At 32.2% G+C, this 24,122-nt stretch overlaps 3 protein-coding genes across 4 annotated transcripts; 2 read left to right on the top strand and 1 right to left on the bottom strand.

Annotated features, from left to right (window-relative positions):
* The first annotated feature begins 3,028 nt into the window (after positions 1-3,028).
* On the top strand, positions 3,029-15,037 carry LOC117928063 (CSC1-like protein At3g54510). Of its 2 annotated transcripts, none has more exons than XM_034847836.1 (9): positions 3,029-3,384; positions 5,253-5,393; positions 6,730-6,793; positions 7,751-7,963; positions 9,044-9,342; positions 10,137-10,416; positions 10,563-10,841; positions 12,246-12,479; positions 14,715-15,037. In XM_034847836.1, the coding sequence occupies exons 1-9, from the start codon at positions 3,083-3,085 to the stop codon at positions 14,868-14,870; spliced, it is 1,968 nt and encodes a 655-aa protein (XP_034703727.1). In that variant the 5' UTR covers positions 3,029-3,082; the 3' UTR covers positions 14,871-15,037. The 2 variants fall into 2 exon arrangements, with proteins under 2 accessions (XP_034703727.1, XP_034703728.1); XM_034847837.1 differs by having other exon boundaries at positions 14,686-14,850.
* A 1,428-nt stretch (positions 15,038-16,465) lies between these two features.
* LOC117927729 (GDSL esterase/lipase 7-like) lies at positions 16,466-19,191 on the top strand. Its single transcript, XM_034847387.1, has 5 exons — positions 16,466-16,731; positions 16,827-16,963; positions 17,052-17,300; positions 18,452-18,704; positions 18,800-19,191. Exons 1-5 carry the CDS (start codon positions 16,494-16,496, stop codon positions 19,114-19,116), a joined length of 1,194 nt encoding a protein of 397 aa, XP_034703278.1. The 5' UTR covers positions 16,466-16,493; the 3' UTR covers positions 19,117-19,191.
* An 81-nt stretch (positions 19,192-19,272) lies between these two features.
* LOC117927730 (annexin D4) lies at positions 19,273-22,283 on the bottom strand. Its single transcript, XM_034847388.1, has 6 exons — positions 22,208-22,283; positions 21,446-21,618; positions 20,649-20,867; positions 19,923-20,147; positions 19,767-19,838; positions 19,273-19,668 (listed from the first exon to the last, which is right to left on the bottom strand). Exons 1-6 carry the CDS (start codon positions 22,251-22,253, stop codon positions 19,459-19,461), a joined length of 945 nt encoding a protein of 314 aa, XP_034703279.1. The 5' UTR covers positions 22,254-22,283; the 3' UTR covers positions 19,273-19,458.
* Between the last annotated feature and the right edge of the window lie 1,839 nt (positions 22,284-24,122).

Here is a 24,122-nt window from a genome sequence, read left to right as displayed (position 1 = left end):
TTTTTTATGGTATTCAGATCCAAAAAGCTGGACCTTCTGTCCTAAGGACATACACTGATGCCGATTGGGCTGGCAATATGGATGACCGCACGTCAACTTCTGCTTACATCAGTTTCTTGGGTCCTAATCCAATTTCTTGGAGCTCCAAGAAACAACGTGCAGTTGCAAGATCCTCAACCGAGACTGAATACCGGGCACTAGCTAATGCGGCTTCCGAGACAATGTGGTTGTCTACACTTTTCCAAGAACTTGAACTTCCATTCAAAGACTCTCCTCATCTGTTATGTGACAATATTGGAGCCACACACTTAAGTTTCAACCCAGTCAATCATTCGCGCATGAAACACATTCAAATCGATCTTCACTTTGTGCGTGACTTAGTCCAAAAAAGAAGCCTTCAAGTCAGACATGTACACACTCAAGACCAGTTAGCTGATCTCCTCACCAAGCCACTGTCCAAACAGCGTACAAAATTGCTGCGTTCCAAGATTGGTCTTGCCGATGGAAGCCCAATCTTGCGGGGGCGTATAAGGGAAACATGCGTGGATTCTACTCAAATCAAAACAGAGCATGTTTAGCCTAAAAATCATGACAAATATTCGGTCATCAATTCCATACTTGTAGCTGATTCTATTTTTGTATTATATAGATGTCTGCTGTAAACTTTAGCATAATTCTAGCATTACCGTATATGTATTTCCTAAATTAGCTTCTCTTCATTCTTGTATATAACAATACAGATTTCTATCAATGAGAGTGTGGGAATATATTCATTGAAACCTCTGCAGTACTTATTCACTATATATGAAGCACAAAAATATAAAGAGGTTCGATCAGTAATGATGTCTTAAGAATAGAATCATGAACTTATGAGCATACAAAAAAAACTATTTTGTTATGCTCGGATAATAAATAAGGTACTTCATGAAATTGTAAAAAACGGATATAACTACCACGAAGCTAGAAAATCTATAGATGATGATGGTTGTTTAATCCTTTTATGAAATAAGGTAGTCTATCCCTTGAAGGCCACCTTATCAGTTCAATAGACTGATTATAAATTTAAAAAATATTAATGTTAGAATTTATGATAAGAACAAGTCATAACATTGATGTGGTCTTGTCAAATTCTTATTGTTACTTTATGAATGACAAGATATATTTTAGAGATTCTCTTTTTATGGCGGATATTAAGGCAACCCTAAAGTCAAAGACGAGAAATAAAATGAAGTTACGAATAGAAAAGAAAGCTTGAATACAGATTTGGCAACTAGAGGGAGAAACATGATAGGAAAAAATGAAAAGAAAGGTTGATCTAGATCTGAATCGAAATCCAAGGGAAACAAGTGTTTCAATACCACAAAGAAAGGCATTATGTAAGAAATTGTCCAAAATATAAAAAAAAGAAAAAGAAAAAAAAAAAAAAAAAGGTTCTACTATTGGTAATGCAATAGTTGCCAAGGAAAATTTTGATACTACAAATGTTCTTTTAGTTACTATCAATACTTGGATGATGAGTGGATCCTTGATTGAGGGTAATCTTATAATCATATGCCTCCCAACACAAATTGATTTAGTACTTACAAACTTATAGATAGTGATCAAAAGATTTTTATGAGAGAAACAATATTGCTTACAAGGTCATTGGGATAGACACAAATAGATGGCATTGTAAAGACATTGATTAATATAAGACATGCTCTAGAGTTGAAGAAAAAATTGATTTCTTTAAGTATACATGACTCCAATGGATCCATGCACATATAAAACTATTGATGAAGTAATGAGTATTAATGTTAGCCCTAGAAAGCAAGGTTAGACTAAAAATATTTATCATTATTAATAAAATATAAATTTTTTCTACACATTATTGTTTTGATGTTTACTTATTTTAACTATTGATATTATGGGTATTTCCTCAATCAAGTTGTATTGTACATAGTCTGGGTGTATGAATGGTTATATACAAGATACAAATAACGAGTTTCCCATGACTTGATAAGTAGTTCATGGTTGTTCATGAGTTTGGACAATTTCGTAGAAGTCGTAGTATATTACCCTTTTAATTGAAGCACTTATCTCAGGCATTAGAATTGCATTCCAAGGTGAATATGCTACTAGATATTGGTTGTTAATTCAACAATGGGTTATAGACTTTTTCTCAGTAAACACCATGATATCTTTATACTGAAAAAGTTGTATCTCTTCAAATAATTCAAAGGTTAATGATCATATTTAAATCATGACCATAACAATTTCATTAAGTTGAAATATGACATTTATCCTTTTGGATATGATATCAAGTGACCATACAAAAGGTAGACTTCACTCGAGGAGAATTAAGATGTAATCTAAGTAGTTTATGATAATATTTAATTTACATTATGAATATTAGTTCATGAAAAACATCATACAATGACATAGTAGGTCATGAACTATGATTTATACTTTAATTATCATAGTCCAATTAATCTTCTTTAGTCAGTTTTTTTGCCGTAACCCTAGCCTTTATATAAGTACTTTTGTGTTTTAAATTAAAGGGAACACATGAGAGCACTCTTAAGGTTATATTTAGTTCCCGAAAAATATTAAAGAAAGAAAAAAAATATCGAGAAAAATGAGTTTATCATACTCGGTTGTCCTACAAAAATTACCAACGAAAATTAAATATGATTAAAACTAGTTAGAAAATTATGCATTTTCAATTATTTAATTTTTTAATCAATGAGTTAAAATAAATCAATCAAAATTTATAATTATTCTCCTTTTATTTATAATTATTTTTAATTTCTAATAAATCAATCAAAATTTTCATATTTTATTATAAAATACCTATTAAAAGTAGTTTGGCCTTTTCATTGTCATTGTAATAAAATTTTATACCCTGTCCCTTGATTAATTTCCTCATTCGACCGTTAATAAAATTATTATTATTATTATAATGCATGCAGCCAAAGGCGGTTACGCAGGGCAAGGGCAACAGTGCCACGTTCCCACCAAGGGTGGCAACCCCTCCCTCACTCTCTCTCCATCTGCTTCTTCTTTTTCTTCCCCTTCGTCTTCTTTTAACTTCTTCGCAGGGATGAACGCCCAAAGCTTATTCGCCTCAGCGGCTATCAACATAGGATTAGCATTAATCACCATCTTTCTCTTCTCCATACTGAAGAAACAGTCCTCTAACGCCCCCATCTACTACTCTCGCCGCCTCTCCCACCGCCACCCCATCCCCTCCCACCACCACCACTACAACTGGTGCTGCTCCACTCTCCTCCGCTTTCTTCCCTCCGTTTCTTGGATTCCCCAAGCCTTCCGGGTCTCGGAAGATGAGATTCTTCACACCAGTGGACTCGATGCTCTCGTCGTCATCAGACTCTTCAAATTCGGGTCTTTCTTTCTTTTATTACTGTTGTTATTATAATCGGCACTTGTTTTTGATGATCTTTTTTTTTTCTTTTTGATATGAATTGGGATTGCTTTGGAATGGGAATTTTTTTGTTCTGGGTTTTTTTCGTTGGTGGCTTTGAAATGTGAAAGTAGAGAGAGATACTTGTGGAAATATAGGGAAAAGGCCAAATTAAGAGATGGTTTTGATTTGGGTGTTTGGTGGATTCGACACTGCAGAGATTTTCTGTTTTTTTTTTTCTTTTTTTTTTTTCTAAAAAAAAAAAGAATTGCAAAAATCACTACCCTCCTTGCAACCCATGTCAATTTACAAATCCTAACTATGTCTAAAAATTGATGGAAAAATCATAGGATACTTTTTTGTGTGCATCAACATCGGTTTTCATATGCTATATCCATTGTTTGTACATGGTCAACCTGTCCGCATACTCGAAAATTGGGGCGTAATTTATGGTTGACTTTTTTAACAGAAGTTTAGGATTGAAAGTGCACAGGTGATTTCCTAATTTACAAAATAAATAAATAAATAAATAAAATGAAAATGAGACCATAAAATGAAATAAAATGTGTTTTTTCTTGGGCAACTTTGGCTTAAAAAAAGAGTTTTGGAATTAAGGTTTAGTAAATGTTGGACCTATTTGGAAATGACAGTTTTTTGTTCTCTAAAATAAAAAATACAGAAAACATGTTTAATAATTAAAAACTGTTGTTTTCTATTTTTTGTTCTTAAGAACAAAAAAACATGATGTTTTCAGATAATATCTTTTAATTGTTTTCTGTTGTATATTAATATGTAGAATGATTAAAAATAAAATACTAGATATAAAAATTATTTTTAAAACATATTTAAAAATATTAAAAATAAATTAAAAACATTTAAGGTTTCCAAACAGACTTAAATAAAATTCAAAGAACAGTTTTTAAAAACTGTTTTCAATAACTATTTTTTAGAATTGTTTTTGAAAATTGTTACCAAACAAGCCCGTTTATTCTTCTTCTAAGATGAATTTATTTGAAGAAATATTATATCCATTAGCAATGCCAAACAGCCAAACTGAGAAGAATTCATTTGAAGCATCCATGCTAATTTTGGGAAGGCCTTTTTATATTTTTAGTTGGGGTTTCACCTAAATAACTAATGGATTAGCAATGGATTAGTAATTACTAAAACTTAAATTTTCATTGCTTTTTGGTTGAGCCATTTCTAAGTTCTCGGTTCTTTCGATATACTTCTTAACTTGCATATAAAATATTATAACTCTAACATAAAAGTGTTATCAAAATTAGTGTAGACTCATTGAATAGGAGGATTACAAAGTTCAAACTTTTGAATTATTAAAAAAATTTTAAGACCTCAATTTTTTAAGGTAAGTCTTAATATTTTACATAGAAGTTATGATCATTTTTTATTTTTTAAAAACAGAAAACAAAAAATGTATCTAATCGAAACCCAAACTTTTTGTTTAATATGTTGCATAGCACGTCATGACTTCTATAGGTCTTGAGTTTGTCTATTTGTTCTCCACTTATTTCTTTGTGATCCACGGTTCATTTTTTGTCTCTCCTTGCTAAGCTTTTGGGTTAAATTGATAGCTTTGTAACTGGACACTGTTAGAAAGATGTCTTTTAAGTACGCTTTTTCCTAAAAATTGAGCTTTGTTCTTTTCCCTTCTATATCTTAGGAGGCCACACTGCTACAGAGGAGAGATGACTCCATTTAGTTCCTAAGAAATGGAATGATACCCTTGTCATGATCCTATAGTAGAGTTAATGAGCACACAAACAATTTGCAATACATTGTGCACTGGTTTGTGAATAATGCTCTTAAAAGTTTTTCATTCATTTTGCAGCATCAATTTCTTTGTGGCATGTTCTCTTGTGGGATTGCTGGTTCTTCTCCCACTCAATTATACCAGTCCTGGTGGACCATATAAGAGTTCACATTCCATGGATTCTTTTACAATATCTAATATCAGTAGAGGCTCTAACCGGTAAGCCAATCTCATTTTCCATGAGGAATTTCAAGTGTAATATCAAAACATTATGTGCAGCATTTGACTTACCATATTTTCCAGTTCTTTCCACTTAAGTTTTTAATGACCATCCTGTTTAAGAGTAGTGGTATGGGCATCACAATTTTATCTAGCTGTTGATTATAATCTAGGGATATAAAAATGTTGTGTATGTTATTTCTATGTCTAAAGAAAGGGTATGTAAAATATTTTCGATCCACACTGATTTCTATGAACTTTTGAAATTTTTAGGATATGAAAGTTTAGACTGTTGTAGGGTTGAATTAAATCAATGAAGGATTATAAGCTCGATCTATTGTCATGCTATCTCTTCTGAAATGACTCATTTTATAGCTTCTTGTACTTATTTTCACAGTTGAGAGGTTCAATAGTGATTGTTTTCTTAGGGAGTTGGCCTAACAAAGGCAAACTCCATATATTGCAGGAGTGAAGCCTTGGTTCTGAAGAGAGGGGTCCTTGTAGCCATTTGATAGTTGCAGCTCATGTTACCAACACTGATAACATTTCCAAACCAACATCAATAATGTTTCCAATACCATCACCCTCTCCTCCATGCCCTATCCTGTTGTTTCCAGTGTTGGTAGGTCTCCATCACTGACAAGGATTTTCATTTTTACAGAATTTTGAGGATTGTAGGTTCAATAGAATGTCAAATTAGTTCATCCTGTGGTGGTCCATTAATACAAACATTCTGCCAAATCCTTAGATGAGCATGCTTACTATCTTTCCCTTTCTTAATTCACCTACATAAGAGAATGTAGATGAGTCTCACTGTTTTTGTTTGGCCAATTACCATTTAGAAGAACATACTTGAAGTGATTAACTGCCCTGGAATTATCATTTATCTGTTTTCAATCCCTTAATTTTACTGCATTTTGTGGAGATCGATGTTCCACCAGATTATGTTTGGAAAGCAAGTGATAAATTACTTCTTCGGGAACTGGTGGCGATGGAATAATATCTTAGGTTACTTCCCCATCATTTATCTAGAATGAGGATGGTCTAAATAGCGGTATCCAAACTGCAAGCAATATATCCAAAAAGATAAGGCCTCCTTTCATATGCTATCTTGCCTTAAACAGAAATCTGAGTGGTGGTTTATAATCAGGCTGTATATCATGCACATATACATGCATATAAATATGCAAGATGGTATATGTTTATCAAATTATGACGATATTTTCTTCTTTGATTGAGCTCATGAAGTGCCTGTCATATTCTAATTTATTCTTGTCTTAAACCCAGAAAGCCTATCAACTCAAGAGTACTTACCGTGTCTTTTCCTGCTCTACAGGCTTTGGGTTCATTTTTCATGCCTATGCTTGATATCATTCTATGGATTGTACCTGCTATATAAGGTATTTTGCACTCAATTCTTTCCAGTACACAAAAATTTCGAGAAGCATTTATGACATATTTTCTTGTCTGTTTAAATACACAAACAGATCATCAATGTAATGTTGGGTTACTGAAATTCACATTTATGCAACTGTTTCACTACAAACTACATGGTGAATTAAACAAGGATGAAATATATTGTGGTTCTAGTTATACATTGTGATACAGATAGAAGATATTGAAGAATCTAGAATCCTAGATGCTGTCATTCACTTATTTGATCTGCTCTCAAGCTTGTTTTCTTACTGTTACTCCTAGCCTTTTAAACCAAATCATCGTGTGTCTGCAATATGATAATTTCTCAACTCCAGTCTGCAAAAGATCATATCTATCTTACATGGATTCATTATGATGCACAGCAGTCATCTCTGAATGATACACTATGTTCTGTTCCATTACAGCACCAAGAATTTGATTTTCAGACATTGATATAATCTAATGGTTTGGTCATTTTAATTGAATTCTATTACACAAAAATATATTTGATATGCGGTTTTTTCGAAAATTATGCTAAAGATGTGCATATGATAAGTATGCTGTATGAAAGGGAAAAAAGTTTCCTGGTTTGCAGAAGTGAAGGAATATGACCTTACTATAAAGATTGTCAGTGTGGGAAGACTGAAGTACTTTTTCCTCTGTAATCATTTCTGGTTTGAAATATGAGCCAGCATATTTTTCTGCAATGTGGGAACAATGGAACACAGCTTCAGTGTGCCATAGAACCATGGAACTGTGAGAGAAATAATATCAATCAACTCCCTGTATTCTTTTCTCTATATTATCTGTATATTATCTTTGAATGGCTTAGTTAAAACAGAGTAGAAGTATCGAGTTCTTAGACTTCGCATCTTCTTAATATTCTCTTTGCTATTCCATTGCACTTCAGTCATTGCAAGATGCAACCATTTGATCTGCAGGAATACAATGAGATATTGGCGAAAAGAACTCAACAACTTCAAAACATTAGGCATCAACCTGCTCAGTTCACTGTTCTGGTTCGAGAAATTCCCCTCTGCAGTGAGCACAAAACTAGTGGGTGTTCTGTAGATCATTTCTTCTCTAAACACTATCCATATGCATATCACTCTTATCAAATGTTATATGATGCGACAGACCTCGAGCAATTGTTGGTAAGGATCTACTGAGCCAGAATTCGCTGGTACCCCAATATATGCATTAGAGTTTCATTTCTTTTGTGTGAAAATTATTTTTATGGTTTCACTCTGTTAAAATTTGTTTCCTTGTACATGCATCTTATGTCACTTTCACAGGCAAAAATATATTGGTAAAAAACTCAAGAATGTATAGAACTAAAAAATTCTTTTATCATCACATGTCACATAAAGATGTAACCTTCCTGGATCTTAGTGGAATTGAAAATGGTGTTTGGGGAAACAGGAGTAGAAAAGAGATATTTTAAAATGGTTTTGGATTGATCATTTCTTCTGCTTCTTTTGGCAAAATCGTTATGAAGGCAACCATTTTATTGCTGATGCTATGATGCCCATATATTTTTGGAATTGTGGCTTCTCCAGATCATTGATATTTTTTACCATCTCAGACTATAGCCATATGGATACCTGTTAAGTGAACGACAGTGTTTCCTTTTGTTTATCTTAAAATTTCCATGGACCCCATGAATTCTTCTATTAGCATATACAGAAAGAACTGGATCAAATTTTATCTAATTTGCAGGGAAGGCCCAGAGTCTGTGCTAAGTAGCCATGTCAATGCCTTAATGCTAAGATGTGGATCATGCATGGCACATGTTATGAACTTGATCAATATATTTAACATCTCATACCGATGGAACAAGCTAAGTTAAAACCAATAATCTTCTACATCAAGTTAACTACTGATATTATGTTTAGATTTGGCTTCCAATTATATCTTCTATCCACAGAATCCATGTGGGTATTTGCCTTTCTATTTTTACTGGTCGGAAAATCAAGACTAATATGATTGTGCCATGCTTTAGTAGACATACACTCTGCCTCACATCATATTCATCTTTCTTTTGGCTTTCTTATGGCTATTTGGGGTAACTTCTGATTAGTAGGAATGCTCTCTGCTTCACATCATATTCATGTCATATGGCTATTTGGGGTAACTTCTGATTAGTAGGAATGCTCTCTGCTTCACATCATATTCATGTCATATGGCTATTTGGGGTAACATCTGGTTATACTTTTTTTTTTTCATCTTTTTAGGAGTTGCCTGTTGCTTTTGTTACTTTCAAGTCCCGATGGGGTGCTGCACTAGCAGCACAGAGTCAGCAGCACCCACATCCACTATTGTGGATCACGGAAATGGCTCCAGAGCCAAGAGATGTCCTATGGAAGAACTTGGCTACTTCATACAGATATCTGCCACTTCAGAACCTTCTTGTTTTTATTGCTGCATCACTTCTTACAATATTCTTTGCTATCCCAGTCACTGCAGTTCAAGGAATAGCAAAATTTGAAAAGTTAAGGAAATGGTTTCCTCCTGCCATGGCCTTACAGTTGATGTAAGGATTAACTTTTCTCGTTCATATTGTAAATTTTTAGGTATTGTGTATATTTTGGAATCTGTCTTGTTTTTAGCACCAAAACTTTAATTTCTTTTTCCTACAGTTGATTCATTTGCAATTGATCACTATACTACATGGGTGATATCTCATTAGGTTGACATAATCAGATGCCACTGATTTTGGTTTTTACAGGATGGGGCTGTACTGATAAGGAGCCAAAGCCTAATATGCAGCTCTATCATTGATTTAGGATGAGATTTCTTCTAAATGCCTGTCTTTTTGTTTTCTGTATATGAGCATACTGATGAATTCATTATAACTTATTGCCATTTTCTTTCTAGAAATAAGCATTTTACCAAATAAAAAATGAGGGAAGAGAAACCAATTTAGATTATTTACAAAGACAGAGACAAGTACAAAACCAAGATCCAACACCCTTAGAATCTAACATCCAAAACAAACCCAATATGCACTTCCTTGAGACTGAGATGCTACAAAAAGCTATGTAAAGAGAAGGCATCACTTGCTTTATGTATTTTTTTCTTTTCTACTTTTATCTTTCTTTAGACAAGGTGCTTCAATTTCCAGTGGTATATATTCTTTGAACCGAGTACTCAAGATGTTCTCTCAGTTTTTAGAGGAAAATGTTTACACAATTATCATAACTTGAAGCCTCAAAGTTGTATGAATTTATTTTGGTGCTTAGGTTTTGATGTATGCATTTGTCCTTTTCTTAATGATGCATCTTATGGTTCCCTTGGTTTTTGTCTGACATATCAACTGTCCTACAGACCAGGATTGCGCTCTGTTGTGACAGGATATCTTCCAAGTGCAGTTCTCAAAGGATTTATATATATTGTGCCCTTTGCCATGCTTGGAATGGCTAAGCTAGCAGGCTGTGTCTCAGGGAGCAAGCAGGAGATAAAATGTTGCAGCATGGTTTTCTATTTTTTGGTGGGAAATGTATTCTTCTTGAGCTTGTTATCAGGGTCTTTACTTGATGAAATTGGAGAATCTTTCTCTAATCCTAAGAATTTTCCTAGTCATCTTGCAAGTGCTGTCTCGGCTCAAGTAAGCTTGGTTCATATTTCTCAATTCTCCTGAAAAATTATCAGTTTTTTATTGCATGTATCATTTGAAAAGAAATTTATCCCTGCTGACAAAAGATTTTCATTTAGAAAAGGGCCTTACAGATCTTAATGATATTTGTTTGTTAGGCAGATTTCTTTATGACATACATCTTGACAGATGGGCTGTCAGGATTTTCTTTGGAGGTTCTTCAACCTGGCTTACTCATTTGGGATTTCATCAAATCACACACATACTCCCGTGGGAAGGAGAAAGTTCCTTATCTTTATTCAATGCCCTACTTCCGAGTTATTCCATTCGTCTCTCTCTCAATACTGATTGGCATGGTATATGCAGTAGTTGCACCATTGCTGCTACCATTTCTTATTGGCTACTTCTTTTTTGGCTATGCCGTGTACATCAACCAGGTTTACACTCTCAACTTTGTCCTATCAAATGAAAATGTTGCACAAGATTTCTTTTATAGCATTATTGTTGTGAATGCATATTATTAAGTGCAATCAAAATGATTTCAGAGGAAGCAATATGAGTTTTGGCTGGGGGGTTGAGGTGGTAAAAAGAATCCTCTTTTTTTTTTTTTTTCATTTTTTTTTCTTTTTCCTGCATTTATTCTTCATTTGTGAACTTGAACTTATTAAAACTGGGAAATCCCTATTGGCCTAGTTTCTGTATGAGGATGGACTCCTTGTATACCCGAAAATTGAGTAATTAACTAAACTAAATTTTGTTGTTTTAGTGTTTTTCTTGATTAAAAATATGAGCTTCTTGGCTTTGATATTAAAAAACAGTTATGTAGTGGACGAGAATTCTAGTTTGCTCTATATCGAGAGCCGTTTTTATGTTGGACAGTTAAAAGGAAAGGAAAGGAAAGGACAATGCTTAATTTTACTTAAAAATGGATTCCTTGCTCAAGATGTTTTAGGTGTTGTTTTTTCCTTTTTCCTTTGCCCCTTTCTTTATGAACTTGAAACAGAGTAGAAATATCTTCAGTGAGACTCACCCTGAGAATGAGGTCCCATAAAACTGATCAAGAAGTAGATGTTCATTAAGGAATGTTCTCAAATCCAGTCTTGTAGAAATTCATTATATCAGTGAAAACCATATTAAGGGGCTTGGAGGAGGAATATTGTCTTCCTCAATTGATGTCCTAAAATTTTCTGCTGTCACAAATTCTGTCATAAGGTTCCATTGCATTTGGAACTAGCAGAGACCATTTCAATGCTGTTAAAAAGATACTAATTTTTCCTGGTTTAAAATCTGAAAACTGCCTTTTTGAACCTGTGAAAAGTCATCCCCTTCTTGAGAGGATCCTAGTTATTGTCTAAGCCTTAAGTTAGATGAAATAGATCTACATTTGTGTGTTTTAACTTTTAAAGGAACTCGATTAATATAAAATTTTCATTTATTTCTTTGACATACAATGTACAGATTAAGTTATATATTGAACTTATAGATAGTCTCATGAAAACCGTTCTTTTTTAGTGCTTAGGATGCATATACACCTCAGAATCAATTAAAATATCTACTAAATGATCTTTATTTGCGAAGTTCAAAAGATTTTGCATGTGGACAGCAGATTCTTCCATTTTATTGATAATCTGCATACTAACTACTTTTTGGTAAGTAAAAATGTATTAAAACAACTAACAAAATAATGTATAGTGAGACGAATTGTTTACCAAGTAGCAAGTTCTCGGGTTGATCCCTCAAAGAATTGCATGCCTCCTATTGCTATAGCATCCTCTTTAATTTACTAATTCTGTGTTCTTTCATTTTCATTAACACATTTTCTTTCACATACTACCTTGCAGATTCAAGATGTATATGAGACTGTTTACGAGTCGTGTGGACAATATTGGCCATATATTCATCACTATATTCTTGTTGCAATCGTCCTTATGCAAATAACAATGATTGGTCTCTTTGGGTTGAAGTCAAAACCGGCTGCAGCCATTTCCACAATACCACTCCTCTTGTTTACTATATTGTTCAACGAGTACTGCAAGATCCGTTTCCTTCCTACATTTTACCGTTGCTCTATCCAGGTAGATTTTGATTCATGCACTTTCTATTTGATCGATGGATTAGGATGCGAGGTATATATTAAAATTGCATCATAAAGGAAAAGAAATTATCACTTTGTTATGGATCAAATATTTGCTTCTGCTTTCTTTTGTGCTTTTGATGCCATTCATGTATTTCCATTTGCCTATCAGACTGCAGTTTCAACACAAGATTATATCCATTGAGCCTCACCGACCACATATGGATTATTTCTACTCAGTCTGTGTGAACTTTACTTCTCTAATCCACTTTGCTCTATGTGTGTGTTTCTCACAGTTGGTCCCAGGCAGGGAGAAAGAGGTAGGATTATAGTATCATGGTCAAACCTCGCATGGACATGGACATGGACCCTGAAGATCTAATCCTGTGTTTGTGGCATGTCTTAGAAGCAGGGTGTTGCATCAATCTCCAAGTGGAGTGAGAAATTAGCAAGAATATTGCATTTATCAGGAACATACATGGTTATGGGGAGAAACAGAAAAGGATTCCCACAATACAGGCAAGGACAGGCAAAAAAGCTAGTGAAAAAGAGTAGGGTTCCTTGGCAACTTGTAACATAGGACATTGATAAATAAAAGGGATACAATTAGAAGATGCAGTAATTAGAAGAATTGACAGGGCTTATCGATATAACACACAATATGTGATTAGTGATACTAAATGAAAGAACATATTTTGAAATTGAAAGAAAGCTAGGGGCTCCTTTGGATGCACTTCCTATGTTCTGTTTTTAAAAATAGAATATAGTAGTAAAAGCTTTTTAATATTTTAAATTTTTAAATAGTTTTTAGAAATCATTTTCTTTTAAAGATAAGGCCCAAAGAGTTCTTGCAAGAGTTACTATTATTTTTTTTGTTTTTAAAAACAGAAGACAAAAAGTGTATCTGAATGACACTTAAGCAATCAGGCATCCAAGAATTGGGAGTTGAAACCCAATGGAAGAACCATGAAGGAATAAAAGGAAAATAGGGTTTTGATAATGAAAGTGTTCTTGAAAGGAGATGGGATTTATGTTGAGCTGTTAGTTGGAGGTGGTCAACTATGGAGGATGCAACTGTGTCCAAATTTAAGGGAGAATGGAGTGGAGTGAAAGATAGGAGGGGATTTGAGAGAGTGGTAGGGCATCTTGTATGTAAAGCTTACTTGTTTTTGCATGGCTCCAAATAGGTAACTCCCTCCCATGTTGATTATCATATAGTGATATGGAAGCTTCTAGTGATGACATTTATCCCATAGGTACTACTATGCCTTCCTCTCATTCCCTCCAAAATAGGCTTGTCAATCCCCTTGCAACACTGAAGACTAAGACCCTAAATCAGTCACAAAGTACTAGATGGTGGCAAGTTTAGTCCTCGGTTAGCCTCGTTATTTCTCCCCTTCTCTCGGTCTTCGAGTTTTATATTATTATTGATCATAGTATATCCAATGTACCACCTTGTTCTATATCTTCTATGTGATTCCTTTTCCTTCTTCAAAATGTGAATTAGATATCTCAAATTTGAGCTACTCACATTGTTTCCAAAACATTAGTTATTATATGGTGGGCTACATGTGTTACAATTTGCTGGCATCCAAATCTCTAGGGTTTGTGTTATCATGTTATGCCTTTATTTCTATGCTAACAATTATGCATGACCGGATCACTTCTCTGTATTGGTATTTTCTTTTCATGTCTTCCTTTTGTATGACAATCGGATATCTGTTATTCACGTAACCGAATCCTACTCTGAATCTTCTTCCCTTGAAATATCATCCTCATTTGATGATCGAAAAAGAATTTGGAGTACTATCATATTTGCCCATTTAGTGGTCCCACATCCTCCATTGAACACTTTTGATAAATCACCTAGCCTCCCAAACCATGTAAATAGTATCACTTTAGGGCTTTATAGTCTTTGGATGACCTTAGACCTTTTACCCCTCTCCGATTATACTAATTAAACAGTGTTTTGTTTCCTCCTTTTTGTTTTCCGAATGAACACCTCAATGCAAAGAGTCTTATCCACGTTATTGAAGTGATTTTTAAACTTTTTAAAAGTATTTTTTAAATTTTACTCGATACTTGATTTTTTTATTTATAAATATTATGTTAGAAGTACTTTCTTAAAGCATTGTCAAACAAACTCTTAGAATCAGTCAGGTTCATACTTGAGAATTTAATGCCATGTGCTGTGTTTTTACTTACAGACTTGTTTGGATTACTTTTGTGTGGTCAGAATGCTATGGAAAATGATGAACTTGATGAGAAGAATGGGCTGCTGGAAGTAAACTATGAGAATGCGCATAATGCATACTGCAGATCCTTTTTGCAGCCGCAGGTGAACTCCCCACTAGAATCAAGCTCCATGCAGCCATTGGTCTCTTCAACATGATTTTTCAGCTCAGGATCATCTAAGTTTCACTTTCCATTTTATTCTTTTGAAGATTTAGTTATAATCTTGATGTAAAATATACCATTAACATTTCTTAATTTCCACGCAGCTCTTTAGTGAAAAGGTCTGTTAGGAGAAAGGATTAAGCCATATTAGCCAATATTCAATCTACAATCCTATTTATATCATGATCTGGAAAATTTGTTGTAGAATTTCTTATTTCATGTTCATTAGACCATCACTGGATGGTAGAAAGAACAAAGAAATTTTGGAATCTTAGATAATCCAATGTGATACTGTCTCGTCTTCATGGATGTTACAAGTGAGACAATGCAAAAGGCATTCATAAACTTAAGAAGTATCTTAAGCGGTACGAAAGTGTTTGTTTTTTTGGCTTTTTATTAAAAATAATTTGCCTTTTGTTATAATTGAAGTAATGAATGCCACCAGATTAATTATAATAAATGTTAATTAAGTATTATTTATGATTTCCATTAATACTTATTAATGGAAATCATTAATGTTATTTATGAGTTCCATTAATATCTATTAACGAGAATATTAATGAAAGCCATTTGGAAAGCTTATAAAAGGGTTTTCCATTCCTGTGCATTCCTAAGCAAGAAAGAAATTTCTCTCTTTCTCTCATTGTCTTTGTCTTTCATTCTCTCAACTCTCTTCTATGATTCCTTCTTCTCATTATATATATATAGTTAAAGTAAGATATATTTTATCTCTACTACTTTGATTTACATTGCATTTATCCTTGTTTTACAACACTTTTAGATTTTATATTGTTTGTTTTTCTATTTTATTATGACTTATTATAAATTTTTTGTTGAATTAAAAAAATAGTTAAAAAAGAGTTTAAATAATTAAATATTATCAAACATGTTTTTCATGTTTGAGGAAAAAAAAGAATGCAAAGAAAAATGATTTTTTCATATTTGGTCATCCTATAAAAAAATATAAAAAAAAATCAGATATAATTAAAACTAGGTAAAAATTTATGTATTTTTAAATTATGTAATCTTTATATTAATGAATTAAAATAAGTAAATCGAGTTTGAAGTAATAAATAAAAATAATTTATCAATTTTTATTTATTTATTATTTTTTCTTTGTATTTTCCTTCACTTACATTTTCCCTTAAATTTTACAGGTATCAAACATAACCTTACATTATTTGTAGTCAAAATAAATGCATTGTGACACTATAAATAAAGTCATTAAATTATTTTTATATGTCAATTAAAATTCATTTTATTTATTTTAACTTTTTATATAAAAATCCGATAATATAAAAATATTTAATTATATTTTATTTTCTTTCATATTTTTTATAATGAAATCAAATTCGAGTCCCAATCAAACATAATATAAACATTTTGAAAGTAAGATATATTCAACTCAACCACTTGTAGAAATAACAGATTCCATTATTGATAGTGAAAAAATGTTATAAAATCCAAAAATTCAGCATTGGTTGTGGGCTTGTGGTTCAAAATCTTTTGGTCTCAATGCTATTTTTAGAACACAAAAGACAATATAAAGAGACACCCTTCAACCTCCATCCTCACCAAGGTAATCTTCATCCTTCCTCTTTCTACTTTTCAGGGAAGGATGGAAGAAAATACCTTCGTGTCGTTGTTTCTTTCTCTTGTGCTTCTTCAGCTCTGTATAAAATCTCAATCTCAGCTTGTACCTGCTCTTCATATATTCGGAGACTCCGCGGTTGATGTCGGCAATAGTAATTACTTGAACACGTCCTTCCGAGCCGATTTTGCTCCCTATGGCATCGATTTCGTTGTTGGGCAAACTGGGCGATTCTCAAATGGTGTCTCGATCACCGATGTCTTAGGTAAAGATAAAGACGTAGCAGAAGTCGAGAACTCTTTTTTAATCTCAATAAGATTAGATTGAACATCTGAATGATCAATTCGTAAATATGTGCAGGTACGGCACTTGGGGTAGACCTTTCGTATCCCCTTGTCAATGGCACCAACACGATTAATTTCCTCTACAACAACAACCAAGCCTTCAATTATGCTTATGGAACAGGAGGCATTCTTCTCGAGACGGGAGGGGCAGTGGTGAGAAAAATTACTCGTGCATGACATTGTCTTCGATATCCATTACGACAAAATAGTAATAATAATATGGATGTGCATTTTCATGCAGGGAGAGACATTGAGCTTAGGGCAACAAGTTGGATTGTTCAAGCAGACAGTAGAGATCTACTTGCCTCAACAATTCAAGAGCTCACAAGAAATCTCACGGTACATTTCCAACTCCTTGTTCGTGGTCTTCACCGGCAGCAATGATTACATCCACAATTATCTTCAACCCAGTCAGTACAACAGCAGTAGCCAATATAATGTCGAAAAGTTCGCTGATCTCCTGGTAACAGAATATGGAAATCAGCTGTCGGTAAGCAATTCTATCCGTCACCTTCACCATGAATAATTAACAAACGTTTCTCCCATCCTCATTACAGCCAAATACTTTCTTTCAACCATAAGGCTATGTTTGGTCGACTGAAAAATTGAGGGAAAATGATAGGAAATGAAAATAAAGAAGAAAGATAAAATAATAAGAAAGAACATAAAATTTTAATTAAATTTAATTTTTCTTTGATACTTTTTATAGTAAAATCAAATATGAGAATTTTTTTTTTTTAACCTTTTTTTTATAGTATTTTTTGAAACAAAATATAACCTAATACTTTTTTCGATCTTTACTAAACCCTAAGACTATGTTTGGTTCTCCAAAAAATTGAGGGAAAATGGTAGGAAAAGAAAATAAAGAGGAAAGATTAAATAATATAAAAATGCATAAATTTCTAATTAAATTTAATTATATTTGATTTTTTTTATATTTTTTATAGTAAAATAAAACATAAGAGAATCATTTTCTCACATAAATTTCTAATTAAATTTAATTTTGTTTGATTTTTTTTACATTTTTTATAGTAAAATCAAACATGAGAAAATCATTTTCTTTTAATATATTTTTTTATTTCATAATACTTTTTGAAACAAAACATAGCCTAATACTTTCTCCAATCTTCCCTAAACTCTAAGGCTATATTTGGTTTTTCGAAAAATTAAGGGAGAATGAAAAGAAAAGAAAATAGAGAGGAAAGATTAAATAATATGACAATCCATAAATTTCTAATTAATTTTAATTATATTTGATTTTCTTTAATATTTTTCATAGTAAAATCAAACAATTTTTTTTAAATTTTTTATTTTATTTTTTTTATAGTGCTTTCTGAAACAAAACACAATCTAATACTTTCTTCGATTTTCACTAAACCCTACGGTTATGTTTGGTTCTCCGAAAAATTGAGGGAAAATGGTAGAAAAAGAAAATAGGGAGAAAAAATTAAATAATATGAATGCATAAGTTTTTAATTAATTTTAATTATATTTGATTTCCTTTTATATTTTTCATAGTAAAATTAAATATGAAAAAATAATTTTTTTTAACATATTTTTTTTAATTTTATATTACTTTTTGAAACAAAACATAGCCTAATACTTTCTCCCATATTCACTAAACCCTAATACCGGCTTCAGGAATTACACACTTTGGGGGCAAGAAGAATGGTCGTGTTCGAGATTCCTCCGCTCGGCTGCTACCCTATTGTGCTTGAACGCATCAAATCCAACACCAGATGCGTGGAAAACGTTAATAACATGGTAACCATTTTCAATGACAAGCTGGGAGCTAAGGTGAAAGAGCTGAGCTCCACATTGAAAGATACAACTCTTATTCTTGCCAAAACCTATGAACTTGTCTACGATATGATCAACAATTCTTCCACCTACGGTAATACATCCATCTCTATATCCTTCTTTTGCTTTCTATAGTGAAAAATTCCCACAAACAGTCAGTAATGGGGTGGTGTTTTTGTTATGAAAAAGGGTTGGAGGAGGCAGCAAAGCCATGCTGTGTAGTTGGGAAAGATGGAAGTGGGCTGTGTGTTCCCGAGAAGACTCCATGTGAGAAGAGAAACACAACTTTGTTTTGGGATCAAGCTCACATCAGTGAAGCAGCGAATACGATTATTGCTGTCAAAGCTTTCAATGGTTCGGGCCTCAGCACGCCAGCAAACATTGTTGATGCTATTAAGTCTGCTAAATCTACTCCTACTGCACACAATGGGACTAGCCCAAGCTCTGTGTCACATTTGAACATCTTGCTGGTTTTGGCCTTCTTTGTTGTATTATCATATTTGTAACAAGTTCATGGTTCTGGCAATAAATAAACATTCCTTTGGAGTCTCCTAATTAAGTTGCTCTTTGCAACCTAAGTTTGAAACTCATATCAAACATAGTTGTATCGTAGCTATATCTTCGGTTTGAATTTCGTATTTTTGCTTAGGAAAATCCTTAACTTAGATATTGGCAAATAGTAACAGAATCATTGATTTCATAATGTTCTTTATGGTAACACAACACTCGATACACAAGTACAAGAACACAAGAGATGATGAAAAAGAAAAACCCCCACAAAAAAAAAAAAGGACAAGAGAAGAATTCATCAAAACCAACTTTGGGTCACTTAATTATTTCCTTACTTTTCACTCTCCTCTTGCAATCAAAGTAAGCAAGAAATCCTTATAGTTCCCATTGACTGCATCTTCAATCTTCTTTGACAGTGAAACTCCATATTTCTTTTGGTACTCTTCTTTGATTTCCTTCATATCATCATCAGCTCGCGTCACAATTACTCGAGTAAGAGCTTCTTTAGCATGCTCATCAGCGTCATTTTGAAAGGCCGCACCTAAAACCTGAGAAAAATCGATATAGGGACAAGTAAATAAACAAAGGAAGTCATCTAAGAGCTTGGAGGTATATCTTTGTAACCCCATTAAGCAGTTCATCTTACCTTAGAGAAGTAAGTTTGGGGAGTACATAGGCATTGCATGGTCTCATCCAAGCTTAACTCATCATCAAGATCCTAAAGAAAAGCTCGGTTCGTTAAACTTAGGAAGTAAAGGTATGACTTCATTCTATTGTTTGTTATTCCATTTTGATCTCATACCTCATCAATGTTCTTGCCATTGATCTCTTTGTAGTGTTTGAATATGGCCTTGAGATGGGGCTTGCTCCTTGTTGTTAGTATCCTCACTACCTCTTCATCTTCAATGGGATTCTTTTTATCAGCATTTTTTATGGCAGCAAAAAGTGTTTTGGCCTCGGATTTTGCAATCTCTTCGTTAACCTTTGGCCCTTCGTATCGATATGAGCTCACCAATCCTACCAAGAGCTGTTCAATGCACAAGATAATCTTTGTTAGATGCTATTTCTTGCTCATAATCATGGAATTAAGGAATTGATTAGTTTTAATTTGTGACATCCTACATTATCTAGGAGAGAAGTTTCTGACACTTACAAGGTTGACTCAATCAATTTATGTAGATACATTTCTTAGCCTGAAGGTTAACAATTCAAAGCAAATAACATCTACACGCAGAATGAAAGTGATGTCTCACATAGAGTGACAATGGGAGGGGTTTGGGACCAGTCACCCCCATCCCAATCCCGTTCCATTGGATTTCTATGCTGGTTCTTTGAATGGGCTTTGTACTTCAATGGGTTCTTGAAGCCCCGTAAATGTTGGGCTTGACCAAACGTCCAAAACTATAATGTCCCAACTCCAAACAGCTAAATTAGGTTGGGCCTAACGTTATGACCCATAAGATGATTGGCAATGCAATTTTGTGGCCCAACCCATCATGATTTTAGTAAAAAGGAAAAAAATGCTGACCTTACGACAAGAGTTGTTGATATGGTAGGCAACATCTTCCTCAATGGAGTGATCAAAGAGGGAGTGGTAGGCCCGACGAGCACCCAATAATTGTTCAGATGATCTGGTGCTTGCGACCTCTATGATAACACCATAGGCCTGCGGGCCCTTCACCAATGCTTCCTTCATCAAGCGAGCATCTCTTTCCCAAGGATGCATGGTCCATAGCACCACCGCATTCTGATCATCATAAATTCCACTCTCAACAATCATTAGATATCATATTAAATTTTAAATTTCAACCCCTTAATATGTATGATTAAATCTCAATTATTAAATAAAAATATAAAGAAATAAAATTATTTGTGGGTCCTATCATAGTAGGAAAGGTATAAAAAAATGAATTATTTATGACCCGTATCATATTCCCGAAAGATACTTTTAATATGTATTAAAATATTATTATCAATTAGATGACGTCTCGGTATCACATAGATTTATATCTAAGTTTCATTTATTTATATTTTTATATTTTGATCTCATTTTTTATATCATTGTTTCGACAGAAAAAAATTGAGGCTACCGACTCAGATAATATGAAAAAAATTAAGATAAAACCTAATAATAAAAAAAAACCCATATAAAAGCTATTAATCTTTATAATGATTTTTGCATATAAATCTACTAATTTTCATATTTACCATACTAAAAAAAATCTAAGAAAATAAACATTATTTGGAATAATTCAATATTCCACTTTTGTAATTACCAATAAATGTACAAAATTTAGAAGAAAAAGAAAGAAAGGAGAACTATACCTTAAGACGTAGGAATTCATGCTTTAAAAAAGCAACATGGCGATCATCCCACTTCTCAAAAAGGCGATCATCTTGTGTGAAAAATTGAGGACACCCCTTTCTATATGATTTTCTATCATCTTGGTGCCATTTTCCCAATATTGATATCATTGATTTCTCATCCACTCCAAATCCTATAAAATAATAATAATTAAATACAATTTTATATTTAAAGAAACTTTAAAAAAAATAAAAAAAAAAATTGAGAAAGAAAAATTATATAATTATATAAATTATTAACTGGAAAAAAACTTTAAAAAGAAATAATATTTTCAGCATGATGACATTAAAAGGAATGGAGATGAGAAAATAGCTGGGAAAGTAGGGAAGGAAGAGGGTTTTGAAGGGAGGATTTTTTTTATTAAAAAAAAAAGAGAAGAAGAAGAAGAAGAAGAAATACATTGAATTGTGGAAATTATTAATTGAAATATTTTTTTTAAAAAATATTATTTGTAAAATGGTGAGATTAAAAGAAGTGAAAATGATAAAAAAAAAAAAAAAAAAAAATGCAGGAAAATGGGGGAAGAAAAAGGGCTTTTTTTTTTTTTTTTAACAAAAACAGCTACATTATTTTTTTGTGGAGTATATTAACCAAAAAAGGTGAAATAATAAAAATTTGGGAAAAATCAAATTGAGCTGAACAAAGAATTACTAATTATAAAAATTCAGAAAATAAAATAATAAAAAAATTATTAGAAAAAATAAAAAGTGAAGAGATAGAACCTGAAAAAGACTTTGTGAGAGCTTGGAACTCATGAGAGAGAGCCATGATTTTTCTGTTCTGTGCTGAAGAGAGAGATGAGAAGGACAGGCCTTCTCTGATGTTCACTATTTATATGAATCCATGGGGATGTGTTTGTCATTTAAAAAGTCAAGGGGGTATTTTTGGTAATTTAAATAGTTATAATCAGTTAAAATGACACTTTCACCCTTTTGGATATTAATACGATTTCCTTTCCACAAAGATTTTAAAAATATAAAATGTAACATCCACATCAATAATTATAAATAATTAAAATAAATAATGCTACTTTCATTGATAAAGAATAAAACATTTCAATATAAATGTAAATGTGTTGAGTAAAGGTACATAACATCAAAAATAAATTAATGAAACCTACCGATCGGAGGTTGGTCGTGTTCATTTCTTTGTATTTAAACATTGTAGACATTTGGATGAATACACGATAAGATTAAATTATACGTTTTTTCTAATAGGAATTACTTTTAAAAGAGTTGGTAGATTCTCTAAAACCATTCAAGAAATATGACTTATCTTTTAATAATGTTATATTTTAGTTTTAAAATATTTACTCAATCATAATAGATAATTAAAATGGGATTTCTTCTTAGTATTTTTTACACTATTTTCGGGTTTTTGGAAAATTTAAGAGAAAATGTAAGAAAAATAAAAGACAATTAATTAAAAATATATTTAAAAGTATTTTTTTGTATTATTTTAAATTTATTTAATTTATTTTAACCTTTTGTATGAAACTTAAATATTTAAAAAAACTATAAATTTTTAACCAACAACTAATTATTAGTTACATGAAAAAATATGTATTATTTTTATAAATAAAAACTTTTATTGTAAATTTTGTATTTTGATTAAACATATGAATAATTAATATTGATTATTTCTAAATTCATTAATGTAACTTTAATTATTATTATTACTAGGGCTAGATAATTCAAGAAATAATTATAAGGGAGTTATAAATAATGAAAAATAATAAAATAAGTCAATTAAAAATAAATTAACGTTTTTATTAATAATAAATTTTCATATTAATCAAATAGAGTAGAGTTCGGTTAGTGGTGATTTTAAAAAACGTTTTTAATATTTTTAATACTAAATTTTTTTTTTATTTTTCATATATTACCAAACGCAGTACATTAATTAACAAATAAGTTAAAGGAAAGATGGTTTAAAGGCCAAATTTATTTATGAGTAGTTATTATACCATTTATTTCAAAGAAGTCCATACATCTTAGCTTATTTGCATCAATTCCCCTCTTTTATCTTATTTTATGCTCATTCCCCCACTTGTGTTTTTCATCCATATGCCCCACATGACAAAGCAATATAAAATCTTATCCAATTCGAAGATTGAATTTACCAAAATGCCCATATGACAATCAAAGAGAAAAGATAGGAATATGACATAATTTTATTCTCACGCGCGTGAAAAATGTGATGCCTGTAATATATGATTGAATTAGACATCATGAAGGGCTCTAGCCAGCTCTAATATTTAATTTGGACCAACTATATGAAAAAAAAAAAAAAAAAATCACACCAATAAATCTTGCTCCTTGTGATTTGGATCAGTTGAAACTCATCGATAATGATTTCAGATTATTAAATAAGTTTAAAATTGATTATATATATATATATATATATAATATTCGATAATTATTTTTCACAGGATAAAATTATTGTTATATATCGATGGAGTGTTTATAATCATAGTCGATACAAATTTAATAATAATATTCACCGATGTTACTTCTTTAGGAAGATGATGAGAATATATTTAGAGAAATTAATGACTCATCTCAAACCCTTCTCATTCACATTATAGCATGTGTATAAATATAATTTATTTAATACAATTCATAAGAGGAACCCTTT

The sequence above is a fragment of the Vitis riparia genome, chromosome 13, assembly GCF_004353265.1.
Source record: "Vitis riparia cultivar Riparia Gloire de Montpellier isolate 1030 chromosome 13, EGFV_Vit.rip_1.0, whole genome shotgun sequence".
NCBI classification, from domain to species: Eukaryota; Viridiplantae; Streptophyta; class Magnoliopsida; order Vitales; family Vitaceae; genus Vitis; species Vitis riparia.
The sequence above is the reverse complement of the archived record's forward strand: the minus strand, read 5'-3'. Positions and strand labels throughout refer to the sequence as shown.